We start from the raw sequence: 18,228 nt of genomic DNA, 5'->3' as shown, positions 1-18,228 counted from the left end.
ATGTCAAAACTCCCTTTTTTCATTTTAATACACTCAAAGAAAAAATTAAATTCAAGCCATAGGAATGTTTAAAAAAAAAAAAAAAAAATCAAAAGTGCCTCTGTGTGTCTGAGCATTGGTTCCCTGAACATCTGCTTTCCAGCTTCAGAGCACTGGAATTACTCCAGAGGGAAGAAAACTGGAGGGGAGGGAAAAAAAAAGAGAAAGACAGGAAATGAGTATCAGCACATGGCCAGGAATTTTGGGAAATTACATATTTAAGGTGGAGCCTCAGAACTTCTTTAAGGTAGACCCCATTAGGAATAAACTAAACTTGAATATACTTATTCTGTTTCCACGTTATCCATAGGAACTGATGAAATGGCACCTGAATTCATACGGACCTCTCCCTCCTTACTCCCAGCAGTATAAAATAAGGACACCATTTACAGGACATGAACGTGCCAAACTTTACAGTCCAGCCCAAAGACTTCAGTTATAATTGGGCAATCAGAGTACTGGCTACCGTATGAGCCTCTACGAAGTGACTTCTCTTGACTGGTGTTGGTCCAAATACATTGGATTGCTATACACGATGTGCTTAGGCCAGGGCTGTCTTATACTCCCTTTTAAGGAAGTTTGGTGATCAAAAGGGAAAACTACAATTACTATGTTCAGAACTGCACATCTAATTTGTGTGCCTATTGAGACCCATTTGTGGCACAGAGGTTACAACTGCATGAAGTGACCAACTTGGAGATGCAAAGACCTCTGGAAATCTGAAGTCTAATGAATGCACCAGTCTCAATGATTTGTCCTGCAGCCAGAAGACTGATCTCCCAACCCCCTAAAACAAGGAGCTGCTCAAAAAAATCCTGACAGGCTACAAAGGGCAATCTTCCAGCACTAGTAATACCAGGTTCACCAAATACTTTGCAGAGATACACAACTGACTAACACGAAAGACTCAATCAGCTGCACGCATGTTTAAAATGATCACTTGTATGAGATAAGTGCCATTTGCTGACTGGGCTCTGGGTTTTTAACTTTAAAGGAAGGAAGGAAGTCTAAAAGGTAGAAATTTTCTACCAAATATTTCACGTCTACAGTCTTTACAGCCATGTTCCCTTGCTACAGTCAATACTGAATTGTGTTTATTGGTCTTCTGTAACTTTCACTTACACTCCTGCCTAGAATGCCTTCTGGATAATAACTCAGGTTTTCGTCTTCAGGCAGCGAATGACACAGGATGCGGATGTGAAGCTAATTATCAAAAAGGCCCGAACAGCATAAATGCTATAAATCTGCCCACAGGAAACATTTTACCTTATGTACCACCATCCTTCCAGGTTCTTTTGGATGACCTCCACGGTGACCCCTTTTTCAAACCCAATCTCATCCTTCCCTTGGCTGGTGTATGGTTGGATTGTGACATATTTCTCTTCTAGTAGAGGGAGGAAAAAAAGACAAACATCAGTTAGGGGCAGAATTAATCCAGCTGTTTTTCTCTTCTGCTTGCTTTTTGACTGTTCTGCAGCAGTTACATGGACCCATTACAAAGGTGGAGCCCTGCTCTGTGGCCCACTAATTAGGCATGTTTATGGCATGACAAATAATTAGCTCCTTCTCTGCCTGCTGACAAATCACAATGTACTTCCATTCCAGTAATGACAAGGTCTCAGAGGCGTCCCTCCAGCGAGGGAGGCAGCGACAGTCGGGTGTCAAGCTGGATTTAGTTTGCATACAGTAACTTGTTGGAATCAACTTGGCTGCCAGTACAGCCATGCGTCACTGAGGGGGCTTGAACCAGTTGGCTCCTTCAAGCCTGCATATGGATGCACTGAGTTTTGGTATTCCTGAAGCTCAAGCATTAGATTCTAAGAGCACCCCATAGTACACCCCAACTCAGAAGAGCTGACCCATCTGTTCTCCTCACACATCTGGAAATGATGTGGCTGCACAGGGTTAATCATGAAGTGTAAAAAAAGCGTAATCATAGAGTAAGATCTTTGCACTTTACTACATAACACTTTCCATCCATGGATTTTCAAGTGCCTCACAAACATTCATTAAGCCTCACACTCAGAAGACGCAGGTAAATGCTGTCAACAGAAGAGGGCTAGAGACAAACCTTCATCCTTAACACACCCTCATGCTTTTGGGCATATGGCACAGGATTGGAACGTGGCTGCCCCTACTCATCTCTAATTATTGTCCCCATTCTACACATGGGAAACCTGAATCACTACCCTGGAGCTGAATGTCCCAAAGTCAAAAGCAAAACCAAAAATCTTCATTCTCAGTCCCCTTCTTTATTCACCACATCAAGCTGTTGCCCTGATGATACAAAAATGCTGCAAATTTAACCTTTTCCTTATGACCATGCACAGTTGGCCTCTTACTGAGCACTGGCAGGTAATAGGAAATGGTGCCAAAGTATCACACTCAATCCAAAATAGGATGGAGATAGGAGTCACTGCTAAACATGAGGCTAAGATTCTTGCTAGTCTCCCCATTAATCGTTCATCCAATACATGGAATCTAGACACCTATGACTGGGCCATGCCAGCTGACTGGGTCATGGGGCTGTTTCACTGCTGTGTACACTTCTAAGGGTGGGCTGAACTCCAGGCCCTAGGACCCTGATGGATGAGAGAATCCCAGAACTTAGGCTCCAACCCAGGGCTGGTATTCTAAACAACAGTGAAACAGCCCCAGGAACCCCAGTCAGCTAGCATGGCCACCCTTGGGTATCTAGTTGCTCTGTACACACACCCTAGGATGTTCCCTCCTAAACCTGTTAAAATGGTGGCCAGAACACTGAAGGAGTCAAAAATGGGAAAATTAGTAGGGGGCTCTCCGTGAAGGGGAGGGAGCCAAAAACTGGAATTCCAGAGTTCCAGATCCTTTCACAAATAGCCAGTGAGGGAAGGGGAACAGCTTAAGGCACATGCTTCTTTGAGTGGGAGTCAAATAGACACCACCCCCTGCTTAGCTTTGTGACTCCAGTATATTTTGCTGTTGAGTGAAAATGTAAAAGGCAAAAATACCTTTACTCAGACAAAGACATAATATCCACTGAAGAGAAAAATGTTGGCAAAGCATCTCATGTCTGAGAATTCAGGGAAACTGCATCTTTAAAGACAAAAAAGCTAAACTCCAAATGAGTTGGTTACACTAGCTTCTTTTTGACCTTGGAACACCAGGGTATTAAGCTGAGCTGTAGAAGATAAGAACTTGCCCGGAATATTGGCTGAAGGCAGGAGGCCAAGTGACTTCAGGCACACAAACCACTGAACATCACCCCAGGAAATATGTTTCTGGGATAGCTATCATTCTCCTATAAAAGTCACAGCAGAAGAGCTAAACCATGTGTTTAGTCAAGATTTTCATCACAGGGAAGCTGAAATTACCACTATCCAGTTGAAGTTCTACTTTGTGATTCCCTCCCACATCGTAAAGCCCCATTATACTTGAGATTACCAGACCACTCTCTTGCCACAAGAGATACTACAAAACCTCTGTTTATTTTATTCCCCCTCCATGTAAACACCAGTTCCTGCTGCAGCTGGAGGCATTTAAAAAAAAAAATCTAGCTAGCTCTCCATTCTGGGTGCCCCTGCCTTGATTTCTTTTTGTGGTCAGAACAGTTCCCTTCATTACCATCTGCACAGGACAAGGAGTGGTCAGATGAGAGGTGTTCCTTACTTGCAGGTATTCCAACTCCGTTGCTGATTGACTACCTAGAGCTGTAGGCCATGTCTACACTTAGTAAAAACTTTGAAATGGCCACGCTAATGGCCAAACCGAAAAATGCTAATGAGGCGCTGAAATGCATATTCAGTGCCTCATTAGCATGCCAGCAGCCACGGTCGTCTGCACCAGGGTCCTTTTTGAAAGGACCCCATCAACACCGAAACCCCTTTATTCCTATGAGGGATTTTGAAGTTGGTGGGGTCCTTTTGAAAAGGACCCTGGTGCAGACGAGCTGCGCGGGAGTGAACCATAGCACTTTTGAAGTGCCGTGGCTGCCAGCATGCTATTGAGGCACTGAATATGCATTTCAGCGCCTCATCAGCATTCTTCGATTTGGCCATTAGCATGGCCATTTCGAAGTTTTTACTAAGTGTAGCCGTAATGATTAACTACCCCATCAACCTTCCTAGTGCTGTCATATCTCCTCTTCAACATGGGAATGCAAACTGGGGATAATAGAGCTTTGCCATCAGACTGTTCATAGCACTTTACTTACAAAGCTTAAAATCTCCATGTCTCACCATGTCAGGCACTATTTACAGGAAGGGCAATGGCAGCAGACGATAATAGTCCCAACCACACTTCTAAAACACCATGTTTGAACATGATTATGGCCTACTTGGGTTACAACCATGGCTTCTCTTTGCTGTGACTGTGCCTACCTTATTTTTCCACCATTGCTCTCACTGGTGGGAGCTCTAGTACAGACAAGACTTCAGGTGGATCCTGGTGTTTTAAATCACCTTTGACAGGGTGAGACTGGAGAGCAACTAACAAGAGAAAAAAGCAGCTCATCACAGCCCTGGCAATCAGGCAGAGTGGGAGAAGCTGGGGAAGAGGCAGCCCTAAAATCGATTGGGGCCAGCTGGTCCTACCTAAGGTTGCCTTTAAAAGCCTGCCCCAAGTAGGGCAAGCGCAGATAGTGTAGCAGGATGCTGGAGAGTCAAACAAGCAGGGAGGGAGTTAGAGAGTGGTTCAGACATCAGATATTCACCCCAGAAACAGCAGAAGTAGGGAGCAGCTCCCACAGGTAACCTGAGGGCATAGCCAAAGGCTGAGTGGACTGAAGACTGAGCCTGCTCAAACCAGGTAGGGCTCTTACCTGCTGCACTTTGGAACATGGAACCAAAGCCTGGACCCTCAGCAGGGGCAACTGGGCTCCATGCTGTAGGACTGTGACCTAACAGAAGACTGGTGCCCAGGAGTTACATGGATCCTGCCACACTCTACATAGTCTTATTCAGTGTTTCAAGCAGAGGTACACTTTGGTCTTCTGGGGGTTTTTCAACTCCTTTAGACATCTGCCCAGTTTTACAACAGCCTACATAAAAACACTTGTAAAGTCACTGCAGTCAAAAAGTTCATGCAGATCACTTTTCTACTGCTCCATATGCCTTATGCTGAAATGTAAATACAATATTTCTATCCCAATTCATTAATTTGGTATGATTGTGGGAAGGCAGCAAGTTTTCAATAGTGGTCTATGATATTTTTGTAAGTAAGTAATTTTTAAAAGTGAGGAATAAGTTGGTGTGCAAAACAAATCTGCCTCCTGAAAGTGGTACAATAACCTAGAAAGGTTGAATGGCACTTGTTTCAAGACCTCAGATTACCTTAGGGCCATGTTTCTCACCTGGTGGTACCCCTACCTTTTAGGGGCACATGAGAAGTCTGGGGTAATTTTTAATGGGGTACTTTATAAAGAAGGTCGAAACACTGGTCTAACCCTCCTCCCCTGGCCTCAGCTTTGTGGTGAGGATGCTAGAGATGCTTTATCTATACTAGGACTCCCACTGTGGCTACCGCCGATGAAGCAAGGAAACTTCAGACGTAAGTCTTAGTGTAAGCCAGACCAACTGGTATAGAATAAGGTTGATATTATAAGCATGAACCCATCTTAGACTACATCCTAAATCTGAGCCAGCCTTTTTAGGCGACAAATCTGAGGAACTCACTCAGATTGAAGTGACATTAGAGGAGGTTTTGGAATTAATTGATAAGCTGAATAGTAACAAGTCTCCAGGACCAGACGGCATTCACCCAAGGGTTCTGAAAGAACTCAAATGTGAAATTGCGGAGTTATTAACAGTGGTTTGTAACCTATCCTTTAAATCCACTTTGGTACCAAATGACTGGAAGACGGCCAATATAACACCAATATTTAAAAAAGGCTCTAGAGGAGATCCTGGCAATTATAGACCGATAAGTTTAACATCAGTACCAGGCAAATTAGTAGAAACACTAGTAAAGAGTAAAATTGCAAGGCACATAGAAGAGCACGAATTGTTGGGCAAAAGTCAGCATGGTTTCTGCAGAGGGAAGTCGTGTCTGTCTAATCTATTAGAATTCTTTGAAGGGGTTAATAAACATGCGGACAAGGGGCACCCAGTGGACATAATATACCTAGATTTCCAGAAAGCCTTTGACACGGTCCCACACCAAAGGCTTTTATGTAAATTAGGTGGTCATGGGATAGGAGGAAAGGTCCTTTCATGGATCGGGAATTGGTTAAAAGACAGAAAACAAAGGGTTGGAATAAATGGTAAATTTTCACAATGGAGGGGGGTAACTAGTGGTGTTCCCCAGGGCTCAGTCCTGGGACCGATCCTGTTCAACTTGTTCATCAATTATCTAGAAAATGAGGTAAGCAGTGAGGTGGCAAAGTTTGCAGATGACACCAAGTTGTTCAGGACAGTCAAAAGCAAAAGGGATTGTGAAGAACTACAGAAAGATCTCAGCAAACTGAGTGATTGGGCAGCAAAATGGCAAATGAAATTTAATGTGGGTAAGTGTAAGGTAATGCATGTTGGAAAAAATAACCCAAATTACACGTACTACATGATGGGGTCAAATTTAGCTACGACAGATCAGGAAAGGGATCTTGGAGTTATAGTGGATAGTTCTCTGAAGACATCCACGCAGTGTGCAGCGGCAGTTAGTAAGGCAAATAGGATGTTAGGAATTATTAAAAAAGGGATCAATAATAAGACAAAAGATATCATACTTCCCCTATATAAAACTATGGTACGCCCACATCTCGAGTACTGCGTGCAGATGTGGTCTCCTCACCTCAAAAAAGATATATTGGCATTAGAAAAGGTTCAGAAAAGGGCGACTAAGATGATTAGGGGATTGGAAAGGGTCCCATATGGGGAGAGGCTAGAGAGACTGGGACTTTTCAGTTTGGAAAAAAGGCGATTGAGGGGCGATATGATAGAAGTATATAAAATCATGAATGGTGTGGAGAAAGTGAATATAGAAAAATTATTTACCTTTTCCCATAATACAAGAACTAGGGGACACCAAATGAAATTGATGGGTAGTAGGTTCAAAACTAATAAAAGGAAATTTTTCTTCACACAGCGCACAGTCAACCTGTGGAACTCCTTGCCCGAGGAGGCTGTGAAGGCCAGGACTCTATTAGGGTTTAAAAAAGAGCTTGATAAATTTTTGCAGGTCAGGTCCATAAATGGCTATTAGCCAGGGATAAAGTATGGTGCCCTAGCCTTCATAACAAGGGCAGGAGATGGATGGCAGGAGATAAATCACTTGTCTTCTGTTCTCCTTCTCTGGGGCACCTGGCATTGGCCACCGTCGGCAGATGGGATGCTGGGCTTGATGGACCTTTGGTCTGACCCAGTATGGCCATTCTTATGTTCTTATGTTCTTATGTACATGAATACCAGTATTAAACACACACTCACTTAATACAGCCATAACTTTCTCCCCTTCTTTTCAAGGAAGCAAAAATGAAGCCCTGTTAGAGCACCATGTCACCACCACTGTTTGTTCGTTCCACAGACCAGGTCTGACTGACTTGGCCAGGCATGCAGAAGGGCTGAGAATAAAACCAGATCCACCAACTCCCCACTTCTGTGCTCTTAGCTAAACACACTCTTCCCTTTCTAAGTTCAGTGAAAAATAACCCTTCCTACCTTGGAACTCTTCCCCCAACACATTGAAGCTTTCCAAAAAACCCTCTGGTGAACGTAATCCCTCCACCTCCATTAGCCTATTTTATGCACCTTTGAACTGAGTTCTGGCCTCTGGTCCAGACCACTAACTGAAGTCCTGAGAGGCCCCATGAAGGGCAGTCCCCACCACATCTCTGGGCCAGATTTTTCAAGAGCTTTAGCTGGTTCAGCCAAGATTCAGGTGATCAGAGTTGAACATGTACAATTTTGCTGATTACTGGTTCTACCAACCATATCATCAGCCTGATGACTTTGGTTTAAGCCATTATTTGAAAGTTTTCAGAACATGCATCCCCCTATCCAACCCTGGGTAATGCTAAGGGCAGGGGTGTTATTAAGGAGAAAAACATCTGAAAGAGAAGAAAAGTGCTTTCATGAGGAAACATGGCAAAAGGGGGCTCAAAATCCCTCTAGAAATTGTTTCCTATGATGCATTTGTTTAGCAGTTCTATTTTTAAGTCTTCAGTTCAAAAACAGGAAGCCATTATTAAAATTTCCCCTTGCAGAGTGCTTTCTCAGCAAGAATTACAATTGTTTCCAAAGATTACACACATTTGGTTTCTTTCAGCGGTGAAGGGGCGACTGTAAACACACATGAGCTTTTTAAACCTAGGCTGCACGGCTCCCTCATAAACCGAAAATTATTCTGGGCTGCTTCTCCTGGGACTAACCCTAGGATTAAGTTATGTACAAAAATCAGTTGTTGATTCACACAGATACATCATTTAAGAGAAAGAGGTACCCAGCATACTGAATTACTGATCAAAATGCTTAAGATATTGGGCATTTAATAACTGATACACTACGTTACTAGAAAGACATGGATAATCAGCTCTATAGAAGAACCATCAACAGCACATCATACCTCTTGGAATTCTACCACAACTGACTGTCCCTTCATTCATTTCAAAACTACAATGGTAGGCAACAACATAAACCCATCTATAGTGAAACACATCAACCTTCCCACAAGTCTCTTGTGCTCAGATTTACATGACAAAATTATGGAACCTCCCAGATTCTTGTGCACCATTTCTCAAAATGTGGCCACCAGAAGGTTTTCGTACTGCCTGGGCAGAGAGAAGGAAGGATGCAAATCAGCAGCCCCTCCTTGAAGCACTAAGAGGCTCCAGGGAGGGCTTCAACCCCCATTCCCTGGACCAGGCCTCCAGCCACAGGTTTCTGGAGGAGGCTTCAGTACTTTGTCTCTCCCACTTCAGTTGCAGGGCTCCAGTTTGACACTTTCCACCCCCACAGTTATGCGGCTCTGGGCTTCAGTAGGGCAGGCTTTACCATGCACCATGGCCAAAAGAGGGAGGAGGAAGCTTAAAGTAGCTGGGCAAACACCAGGGGACAGCACCAAAATAAAACTGTACATTATTTTTATTATTGAGCCTGCTGAAACCCTCTATATAAACAAAATACAATAATTTGAGCATGTGTATATGCACATTTCTTAAAGATTTTTTTTTTTTAAATGAAAACTTGTCTGAGTTGCCACCAGGTAATCATCATTAAATTAGTGGCAAGAACCCTTGCCCTACTGCTTGATCACTATGGGCATATTGACACTACAATGTAAGCCCATGGGTAGGAGAACTCAAATTAGCAAATGTTAAGTGTTGAAGCATAGCATGTGGTTGTCTTAGTTACACAGATGTGTGCTTCCTTCCTTGGCTCTCCAGTGTTATCAGTACTAGCAGGTCATGCTGCATGTAATTTACAAAACCTAGGTGTTACTACATGCCAGGTTTGATGAGAAAAGCTCAGCCAGGTTTACTGTCCTCAAGAGACAGTCCTAGTGCTGTGGCTCAGTGCTTACAGGTACCCAAAAAATGAGTGCTCTGTGTCAAGGAGTGTCTCAGTCAGCAGCAGGACTTGTGCTGTCCCCTAGGCCACACAAACGGTCTGAGGCAGGTAACATCTATAGCTAAACACCTGGGATGCACGGCTTACCTACCACCATATGTATGTCAAAGTATCTTTACCTTCTCGTGGTCCTGTTACCTTGCGCAAGAAGATTCCTACTCGTCGTTCTGTCAAATCATCTTATCCTGTACTTGGTTGGGGTATATCTGTCCTAGTCTTCCAATATGTATTTGTGAATATATAGGGTTGTTATTTTGCCCAGGCCAGGGCTGCTTTGGTTCACAGCTTTTGGGTCAGGCCTGATACAATGTTTGAAGTCCAGTGCCCCGGACTCATTCCCACTCTACTACATCTCCCAGTTTTTACCTCGTTATAGGAGAATATTTATACATTATCCTGAAAAAAAATGCAAGGAATGAAAAGGACTTAGGCTACATCTACACTCGCCTGGAAGATTGACCTGGTCAGGGTCGATCTTTTGTGGTTCAATTTCACATGTTTGGTAGGGACGTGGAAAATCTACCTCTCAGTGGTTACAGTCAACTGCTGTATTCCTTGGGAGTCATGAGGTGCAAGGGAGGTTGAAGGGAGAAACTCTCCCATTGACTTTCTTCAGTAAGGACAGCCAAGTAAGCAGAGTGCAGGTGTGTCAATTCTAGCTACGTAATTGCCATAGCTAGAACTGATCTATAGTTGACTTACTCTGCCTAGTGTAGACATAGCCCTATTTAGCTAAATAGTGTTCTTTGGACATTTTGCTTTGCATACACATTTGCTCCATGCATAGATTTCTGCCTCGTATGTCCAATAATCTGCATATTCTTTTGTACAACCTGTGGACAGTTTCCTTTTTCCAATTGTTTATAGTTCCATATCATGGGCCTGGCAATGTCAGGGTCAGTTGTTCTGAAATACAGCGATAGGCATTCTAACTGTTTCAAAGGGCTATATATGTAAGACAGGAATTTGGATCAGTGACATCAGGAAAAAAAAATCTTCATGTTTTTTTGTACTTTATTGTTACATAGCATTGTCTATTCATATTGTATGTGGCCTGTAGTCTTGGTTGTTATGATCTGATGATCTGTTAAGTTTTTCTGGGCAAGGGACAAGTGCCACTAGCTTGTGTGTTCTACAGGACTGGCCTGACAGTGTGGCTACACACTGGAGTTGTGATACCATCTCATCTATACAGTCAAACTTGGCGGCATGTCCAGTTTTCCCACACTGCACCACAAACAGGGCTGGAGCAGCCACAGATTTTGACTGGGTGCTAGGAAACCTGGGATAGAGGTGTTTGGACTAAGGTCCACCTAATGCAGCACAGAGGCTGGACCCCCAAGTTAGGACTGAGGGATCAACAATTCTTTATCTGGAGTTACAAATGAGTAAAGTAGATGCTCAGACCTTAGGTTAACAAGCCAGAGTCTGGTGCATTGGGGCAGGTGCAAGATGAGGCCTGAACCCAAGGTGGTGAACCCCTTTACCAGTTCTCCCCAGCCCCATGCCTTTTTTCATTCAGTCCCCTGCATCTGGACCTGACAGTCTTCCAGGGTGCCAAGCTCGCTCTCTACCCTGCCATCATACTTTGCTGAATAATGTTAATTTAATGCCCAGTATAACAAACCACCCGGTTCAATTTGACAATTAATTGTACTACCAAGAAGCACCTCTAACACAGCTGTCAACTGCATCCATTCATTCCTTTGTCTCTTATTTAAGCTTTTTGGGGCCAGAGCCTTGCTTCTATAGCACCATGTACTATTTAAACAATTCCTCTGTTGCCTGCAGTGTGGCTAACTTGCCTTCAGACTTACAGATCCAGAAACTGAAGGGTGACTTATCCAAGGCAAGAGGGGGAGAAATTCAGTGGCAGAGCTAGAATTGCAACCCATGAGTTCCTGGTTCCAAGTTCTATATTTCTGCTCGATCTCCAGTGTTTTAAGCACTAAGGTAGGGAACAATACCCTTTACTTCACTGATGTCTGTCTATATCTTGCTGTCATTCTCTGACATGACTCTCACTTGAAATGCTGGAACACAGAGAGGTTGGTTTGGGAATTATCCAATTAAGATTTAAAAGAAAAATGCAAAAGTGCAAATCCTGCATTTCCAAACCACAGAAGAATTTGCTTTTAAAATAAATCCTTTCCCCTCAGTCAGCAGTCTCGCTCTCTCTCCATGCTCCCCCTCCTTTGTCAGACCTGCTTCTGGAAAAAAGTCTCCTTTCCAGAAGGCAACACATTCATTCAAAAAGGACTTTTGTGCCACTAATTGTGAAGTGACAAATAAAAAAAATAATCAACAAGGCTGCTAATCTGAAGACCAGCCTCTCCTTTCCATCCATAAGTATTTTGCACAGAACTAAAAACCCAACTCTCAAAACTGGGGAAATAAAGTTTCTTTTTGGTTCTGAACTACTGCACATGCAATTTCCTCAATGGGGAAGGAGGCAGCAAAACCTGATTTTCCTTGGATCCCCCATGAGAAAACAAGAAATTGAAGCCAAAAAACACAAAACAAGAGTGCCGAAATTGCACTGTGCAGCTCTGTCTCATTCAGTAGTTCAAAGCATCCTTCTGGTGCAGGTACCTGAAGACAGGATGGGATCAGCTGGGCTTTAAGGCCACTCAGGAATAGCTGAACATGCAAAGCTTTTGTTTAGTTCTCAAACACTTTACACATGTAGTGAGGCAGAATGGCTTCCCTGTGAGCTAGATGGGGAGGGACCACTCTGTGCCCAGGTAGAAAGAGGCCGGCTAGGTCCAGCCAGAGGACTGGAAGTTGAAGGGAATTAGGAATTAAGAAGCAGAGCCTCCCACTCCATTGGGAAGAAGCCAAGGAAGGAGAAATGCCTCGTGTGTGCCGCAAGCTTCAGCCCGGTGAGGGAACAAGGTAGCACCCTACCCCACCAGAGCGCACAGGCTGGAGAGGAGCTGCTGAGATTGCTGGCAACAGAATAACCAGAGGAAACAGGATCCCTGGATACTGAAGCCACTTCCCAGACTGTGATAAGTAGCAGCCCATGGAAGCCACACTCCAGTTTGCTTTTGTGGTCAGTGCTCAGCTTGGAGTGTTGTGGCTGGATCCCTGTGAACCCAGTAGTGGAATCCTCAGGGACTGTCAGGGCCCTTGGCTGGAACCTGGTGGAGAAGAGTAGACCTACTCAATGTGGTGGCCTTAGGCAGGAGGGTTGGGGGTGGGGGGGGCACCTACATACCTTAGGCCAAAAGCCCTCTGTCTTCCACCTGCCAGAGCCAGAAGGCTGGGCAAGACTGCCTATTACTCTAACCTGCTTGAGGGCCAGGGTCTTCTAGACGGCTGTCTTCAGTTCATTAACTGTCCCCAGAGACTGGCTGACCACCAACATCGAGGTGGCGAAGTCTCCCTCTGAGCCAGAGACGGAGGAATGACTGCCAACATACTAATTCAGTAACTTAAAATTGCAGAACACCATATAAGACATGCACGTCCACAGGTTAGCTCCAATTCCACTTGAAGGGAAAGCAGTGCAGAGGCTCATGAGCCCGTTCCTTTTTCTCTTGAGCAGGTTTAGGGGAGGGGAAAAAAGGGGTTACTTGGACTTCCCCAAACCACAGCCAGAGTGAGTCAGACCCAGAATTCAAGTCACAACTCCAAGCTCTGAACTCACTTTACACCACAGTGTCTCCTTATCCTCAGTTTCTTGCTTTTTCACCAGACTCCTAAGTTTCTTGCTTCTCCGCAGTGTCTCCAAAATTTAAACTCAGTTACTGAAGAGCTTGGATAGTACAGCTACTCTCAAATTGTGCCCTGTAGCATTAAACCCAAAGAACAAACGAGAGCAGGCTTCGAAAGGGGCATGTGTTGAAGATCTCTTCAACAGATGTTGTGTGTTTGATGACCACTTAATTAAAGCAGCCCAGAAACAGATGCATGCCTGCACACACAGTGGGTGCACAATACAGATGCCCACCTCAACTGCAAACTAAGCAGGAAACAAAAGGCATAAAATCACATGAACAAATCATTCATTTTGTGGAAGGCAAGCCACAGGAGTAGTGGTGTACTCTGCCACAAACATGAAACCCAGTTAGTTTCAGGGTTACATGGAGGGCTCATTGAAAATCCTGTGCACAAAGTCGATATGGAAATAAAAAATCCAGTGTCAAATGCGAGACATTTAAGATATTAAGCTTGACTCTGAAATCCTACTCTATACACTCAGCTGCCACTGCATGAAGTCACCTTGTAAGCGATTCCTGCCCTATAGCCTACCTAAGCCAGTATTCTGCTCTAGCCTCAGGAAGAGTTTGCCCTCTCACAGGGACAGGATGAGCATGTATCATTTGCAAATGCACTGTTCTTTTAAGTTGGATGCTGTGGAAGGCTATGAAAGACAGGCTTCTCCTCACATCCCTCTATTTTTGATATTGCACCTTCTCCAGCTGTATTTTTTAAATCTCTCTAGCCGTACATTGAGAGAGTTATTCTTGAAAGTATAAGCTCTACAGCTGTGCAAGGATCATGACCTAACCGTTACATTAAACCTGGGCACTGTATTTCCAACTGCCTACAAAGAAAGGTCCAGCAACAATGCTCATGCTCTAAAAGCAGGTCACATCTGTCATTTTTGCACATCTTACACTAAGTGAAAAGGGTGCTACCAAGATATTTAAGTCATTTACTGTTGGGATATTTTTATTCATGGAGCCAGAAACTTCATTTAATATCCCAGAGGACTGTGAAACTTCCTCAACTTGATTCAAAATAGGCATAAGAGACTAGTCATTTTCCCCTTATTCCTGAAGGGTCCTTTTATCAAACAAAGCTAGATCCTTCTTGAGAGTTCCTCTTCCTGCTGACAACTACTGAAGCATTTATAAACTTCTCTCTCTAACATCTGAAAAATCACAAATTAATTTGTAGCAGTGGCAGCCACAGAGTGCCTGGTACCGGCCATATATAACTGCTCTGAATGGCACAGGCCCCTATCCTTTGCACTCAAGAACAATCATTCAGCCATTTGCTATACAAGGCTTATGACATATGGCTAAGTCAGTCTAACCCCACACAGCTGAGGCCAGAAGAGCACATCTAAACTAACCAGATAACTATGTTTGGAGGGAACAATCTTGCACTGATTGGAAGCAAATTCATATTTTAAAATTCTATATTTTGCTTTTTCACAGCAAACAGCTATCAATATATATAACATACAACTGTAAATCAGAACTTCATGAGACCATACAAGAGCAACAGGTGGATTCTCCTGGGAGAAAACATATGTGAACTGCTGACTCTCTCCTTCAGCTGTTTGGTCAGAAATGATCTGAAGAAAGGGATAAAACAGTGAGGTGTCCAAGTCTGCATATATTAAACTCTTCACAATAGTTAAGACCAAAGCAGACTAAAACACTTTAAAAATCTCACAAAATTAAGTGACTGGGCAACAAAATGGCGCAAGAAATTCAATGCTGATAAATGTAAAGTGATGCACATTGGAAAAAATAACCCCAACTACACATGCAATACGATGGGGGCTAATTTAGCTATAACTAATCAGGAAAGAGATCTTGGAGTCACTGTGGATAGTTCTCTGAAAAACATCCAAGCAGCATGCAGCAGCAGTCAAAAAAGCAAACAGGATGTTAGGAATCATTTTAAAGAGGGATAGAGAAAAAAGATGGAGCATATCTTATTGCCTTTATATAAAACCATGATATGCCCGCATCTTGAATACTGCACACAGACATGGTCTCCCCATCTCAAAAAAAGATATATGGGCATTAGAAAAGGTTCAGAAAAGGGCAACTAAAATGATTAGGGGTTTTGAACAGCTCCCCTAAGAGGAGACGTTAAAGAGACTAGGACTTTTCAGCTTAGAAAAGAGGAGACTAAGGGGATACGTTAGAGGTATATAAAAATCGAGTGGTGTGGAGAAAGTGAATGTTGAAAATGTTCCCACAATATCAGAACTAAGGGACACCAGATTAAAAAAAATGGGCAGGGGGTTTAAAGAGAAAGTTCTTCACACAGCACACAGTCAACATTGCCAAAGGAGGCTGTAAAGGCTAGGACCGTAACAGGATTTAAGATGAGCTAGATAAATTCATGGAGGTTAGGTCCATTAATGGCTACTAGCTAGCATGGGCAAGGAATGGTGTCCCTAGCCTTGGTCAGAGGCTGGAGATGCATGGCAGGAGAGAGACTGCCTCTTGGGTTTGCTCCCTCTGAGCACGTGGCATTAGCCACCCTCAGCAGACAGGATTCTGTGCTGGATGGACCTTTGGTCTGACCCATCATGGCCATTCTTATGGGACTGGACTCTATGATGCATTTTTCAGAGGCTTTTCCATTGGCTCAGGGACAACTGTGTTGGGCAAGGAATAAGATCTGGTGTTACTGTATTTGTCGTCTCCTGGATGGTGGAACTATGGTAAAAAAAAGAGTGTGTTCTGGAAACCCCTGGAAACCTAATGGTCTGTGACAGCTGGGGAACTCTTCTCTCTATATAAAATCATCCATGTTGCAGTGGAATCTAAATTCACAAGTTTTCCTTTTCTGTCATCACATAGTAGCCCTTTTAAAAGTATTCTTTATTTAATGGAGGGTTTACTTGTGCGTAGATCTCCTCCCAGCAAAGAGCAGTAACAGTCACTTTCATTCCTTCCCTCCCTCAGATATATTGGTTTGACACCAAGACCCTGCTGAGTCAGGACTATCCCACAGAGAGGTAAATCTTTTAATCCACAATTCTGGTTACTTCATCGGCTTCTTGTGGTTCCAGTTCTTTGGAAAAATTCAGTAATAATGTCAATGTTTGCATTATGGGTTTTTTTCCCTTCCTCTTAAAATCTACAGATAGCAGGAAGGCAAGTAAGCATCAGTACAACCTCTATCAAAACCTTTCCCTAAAAGGAAAGGCCGAATCCTTGACACCAGGCTCTTTTATCCCCCCAATTTTTTTTGGGAGGAGGTAACTTCTATACAAATGGGTGTTCGTGGTTTCTGTCTCAGGTGGAAAAACACCAACAGGAGGAGAGTCCTCATGGCATTACTAACGTGTCAGGAAAAATCAAAAATATCACCAGAAAGCTCATACATTCTCTCAAAGGCTCAATATTCCAAATGTAGTTTGGAGAAGCTCCTAGGTGCTGACCCAAACCCAACCTCTGATGTTTTTGCAGTTCACACCTCCCTTCGTTTCTTGATATTTTCTCCATTTTGCTGAGGACCAACTGATGCTTTTACAGTCCCTTATTTAAGCTTAGGAAAGAGTAGAGATGTGGCTGAAGCAAATACCAGGTCGGATTGCTCCTAAGTTGTCTGAGGAGCCGGATATCAGCACTGAGTTTGCTGTTGGCTCATCTAGGTGAGTTGAGCCAAACTTTGGTTCCAAATACCCTCAGCTAGTACTTTGTGACATTTGAAATCTACATCTGAATTTGCAGCTTATGCCCACATCTAAAATCATTAAGTAAGAAAGAAAGTAAATGAGAGTTGATCAACCAATGAAATGCCAACCATTCCCTTCTGGCATGCTGCATGGCAGGACATGAGGAGCAGCAGCTCAGCTTGTGTGCTTTTAAGGGTGCTATGCCACAGGAAGCTGTTCACCTCGACTCTGCTGCCTGTTGACTATCCCGCCCAGCGTCCATCGCCGGTCCAGGCGTCTCAGGTGAGCCTTGCGCCGCTTAGAAACTAGTTTGGAACATGGATGGAAACATAAAAACAAAGAAAAATGATGGAGGGATGGGGAATAAAATAACTTAACTACAAGAACTGGTCTTGTTACCAAGACCTGATTAGGTGGAATGAAAATAAATAAATAAAAAAACCTTCTTGGGTTTTAGTTTATATAATACAGAAAACAAATTAACTTCTTGAGCTCCAGAAACATACAACAGATGGTCACTGCCTTTAGGGGTGTGTCTACACTTGCATTCCTCTTTTGAAAAAGGTATGCAAATGAGGTAAATTGAACATGCAACTGAGGTATAAATTTGCATATTTAGCACCTCATTTGCCTATTTCAATTTCAAAAGAAGAAGCCAGTGTAGGCCCTGCTCTTTTGAAAGTAAACCCCATCTTCGAAAGAATCCTTCTTTCCATTAAATTAAGTCTTTCAAAGATGGGGGTTTACTTTCAAAAGAGCAGTGTCTACACTGGCTTTCTTCTTTTGAAAGAAGCTGTTTCAAAATTAGAATAGGCAAATGAGGTCTCAAATGCAAATTTATAGCTCATTTGCATTTTCATTTTACCTCATTTGCATACCTCTTTTGAAAGAGGAATGCAAGTGTAGATGCACCCTCATAGTATTCTTTGCTATTGCCTTTTAGACCATTAGGGCCATGTCTACACTAACCCAAAACTTCAAAATGGCCATGCAAATGGCCATTTTGAAGTTTACTAATGAAGCGCTGAAATACATATTCACCGCCTCATTAGAATGCCGGCAGCTGCAGCACTTTGAAATTGATGCGGCTCGCCACTGCATGGCTCGTCCAAACAGAGCTCCTTTTCTAAAGGATCCTGGCAACTTCAAAATCCCCTTATTCCTAACAGCAGAAAGAAATAAGGGGATTTTGAAGTTGCCAGGGTCCTTCGGAAAAGGAGCCTCGTCTGGACGAGCCACGTCAATTTCAAAGTGCCGTGGCTGCCGGCATTC

The 18,228-nt window shown here is 43.4% G+C and overlaps 1 protein-coding gene across 5 annotated transcripts in view; it reads right to left on the bottom strand.

The window, feature by feature from the left end:
* The window catches only part of SH3PXD2A (SH3 and PX domains 2A), a 465,726-nt gene that overhangs the window by 29,668 nt on the left and 417,830 nt on the right, over nucleotides 1-18,228 (bottom strand). For all 5 annotated transcript variants that reach the window (XM_074999223.1, XM_074999224.1, XM_074999226.1 and 2 more), the window contains 2 exons: nucleotides 17,178-17,261; nucleotides 1,306-1,423 (listed from right to left, as the gene is read on the bottom strand). In XM_074999223.1, the coding sequence (XP_074855324.1) occupies nucleotides 1,306-1,423; nucleotides 17,178-17,261 (202 nt within the window). The remainder of the gene's footprint in view (nucleotides 1-1,305; nucleotides 1,424-17,177; nucleotides 17,262-18,228) is intronic.

This window comes from Carettochelys insculpta, chromosome 7 (assembly GCF_033958435.1).
Source record: "Carettochelys insculpta isolate YL-2023 chromosome 7, ASM3395843v1, whole genome shotgun sequence".
Taxonomy (NCBI): domain Eukaryota; kingdom Metazoa; phylum Chordata; order Testudines; family Carettochelyidae; genus Carettochelys; species Carettochelys insculpta.
Note: the sequence above shows the minus strand (reverse complement) of the source record. Positions and strands in the feature narration are given on the sequence as shown.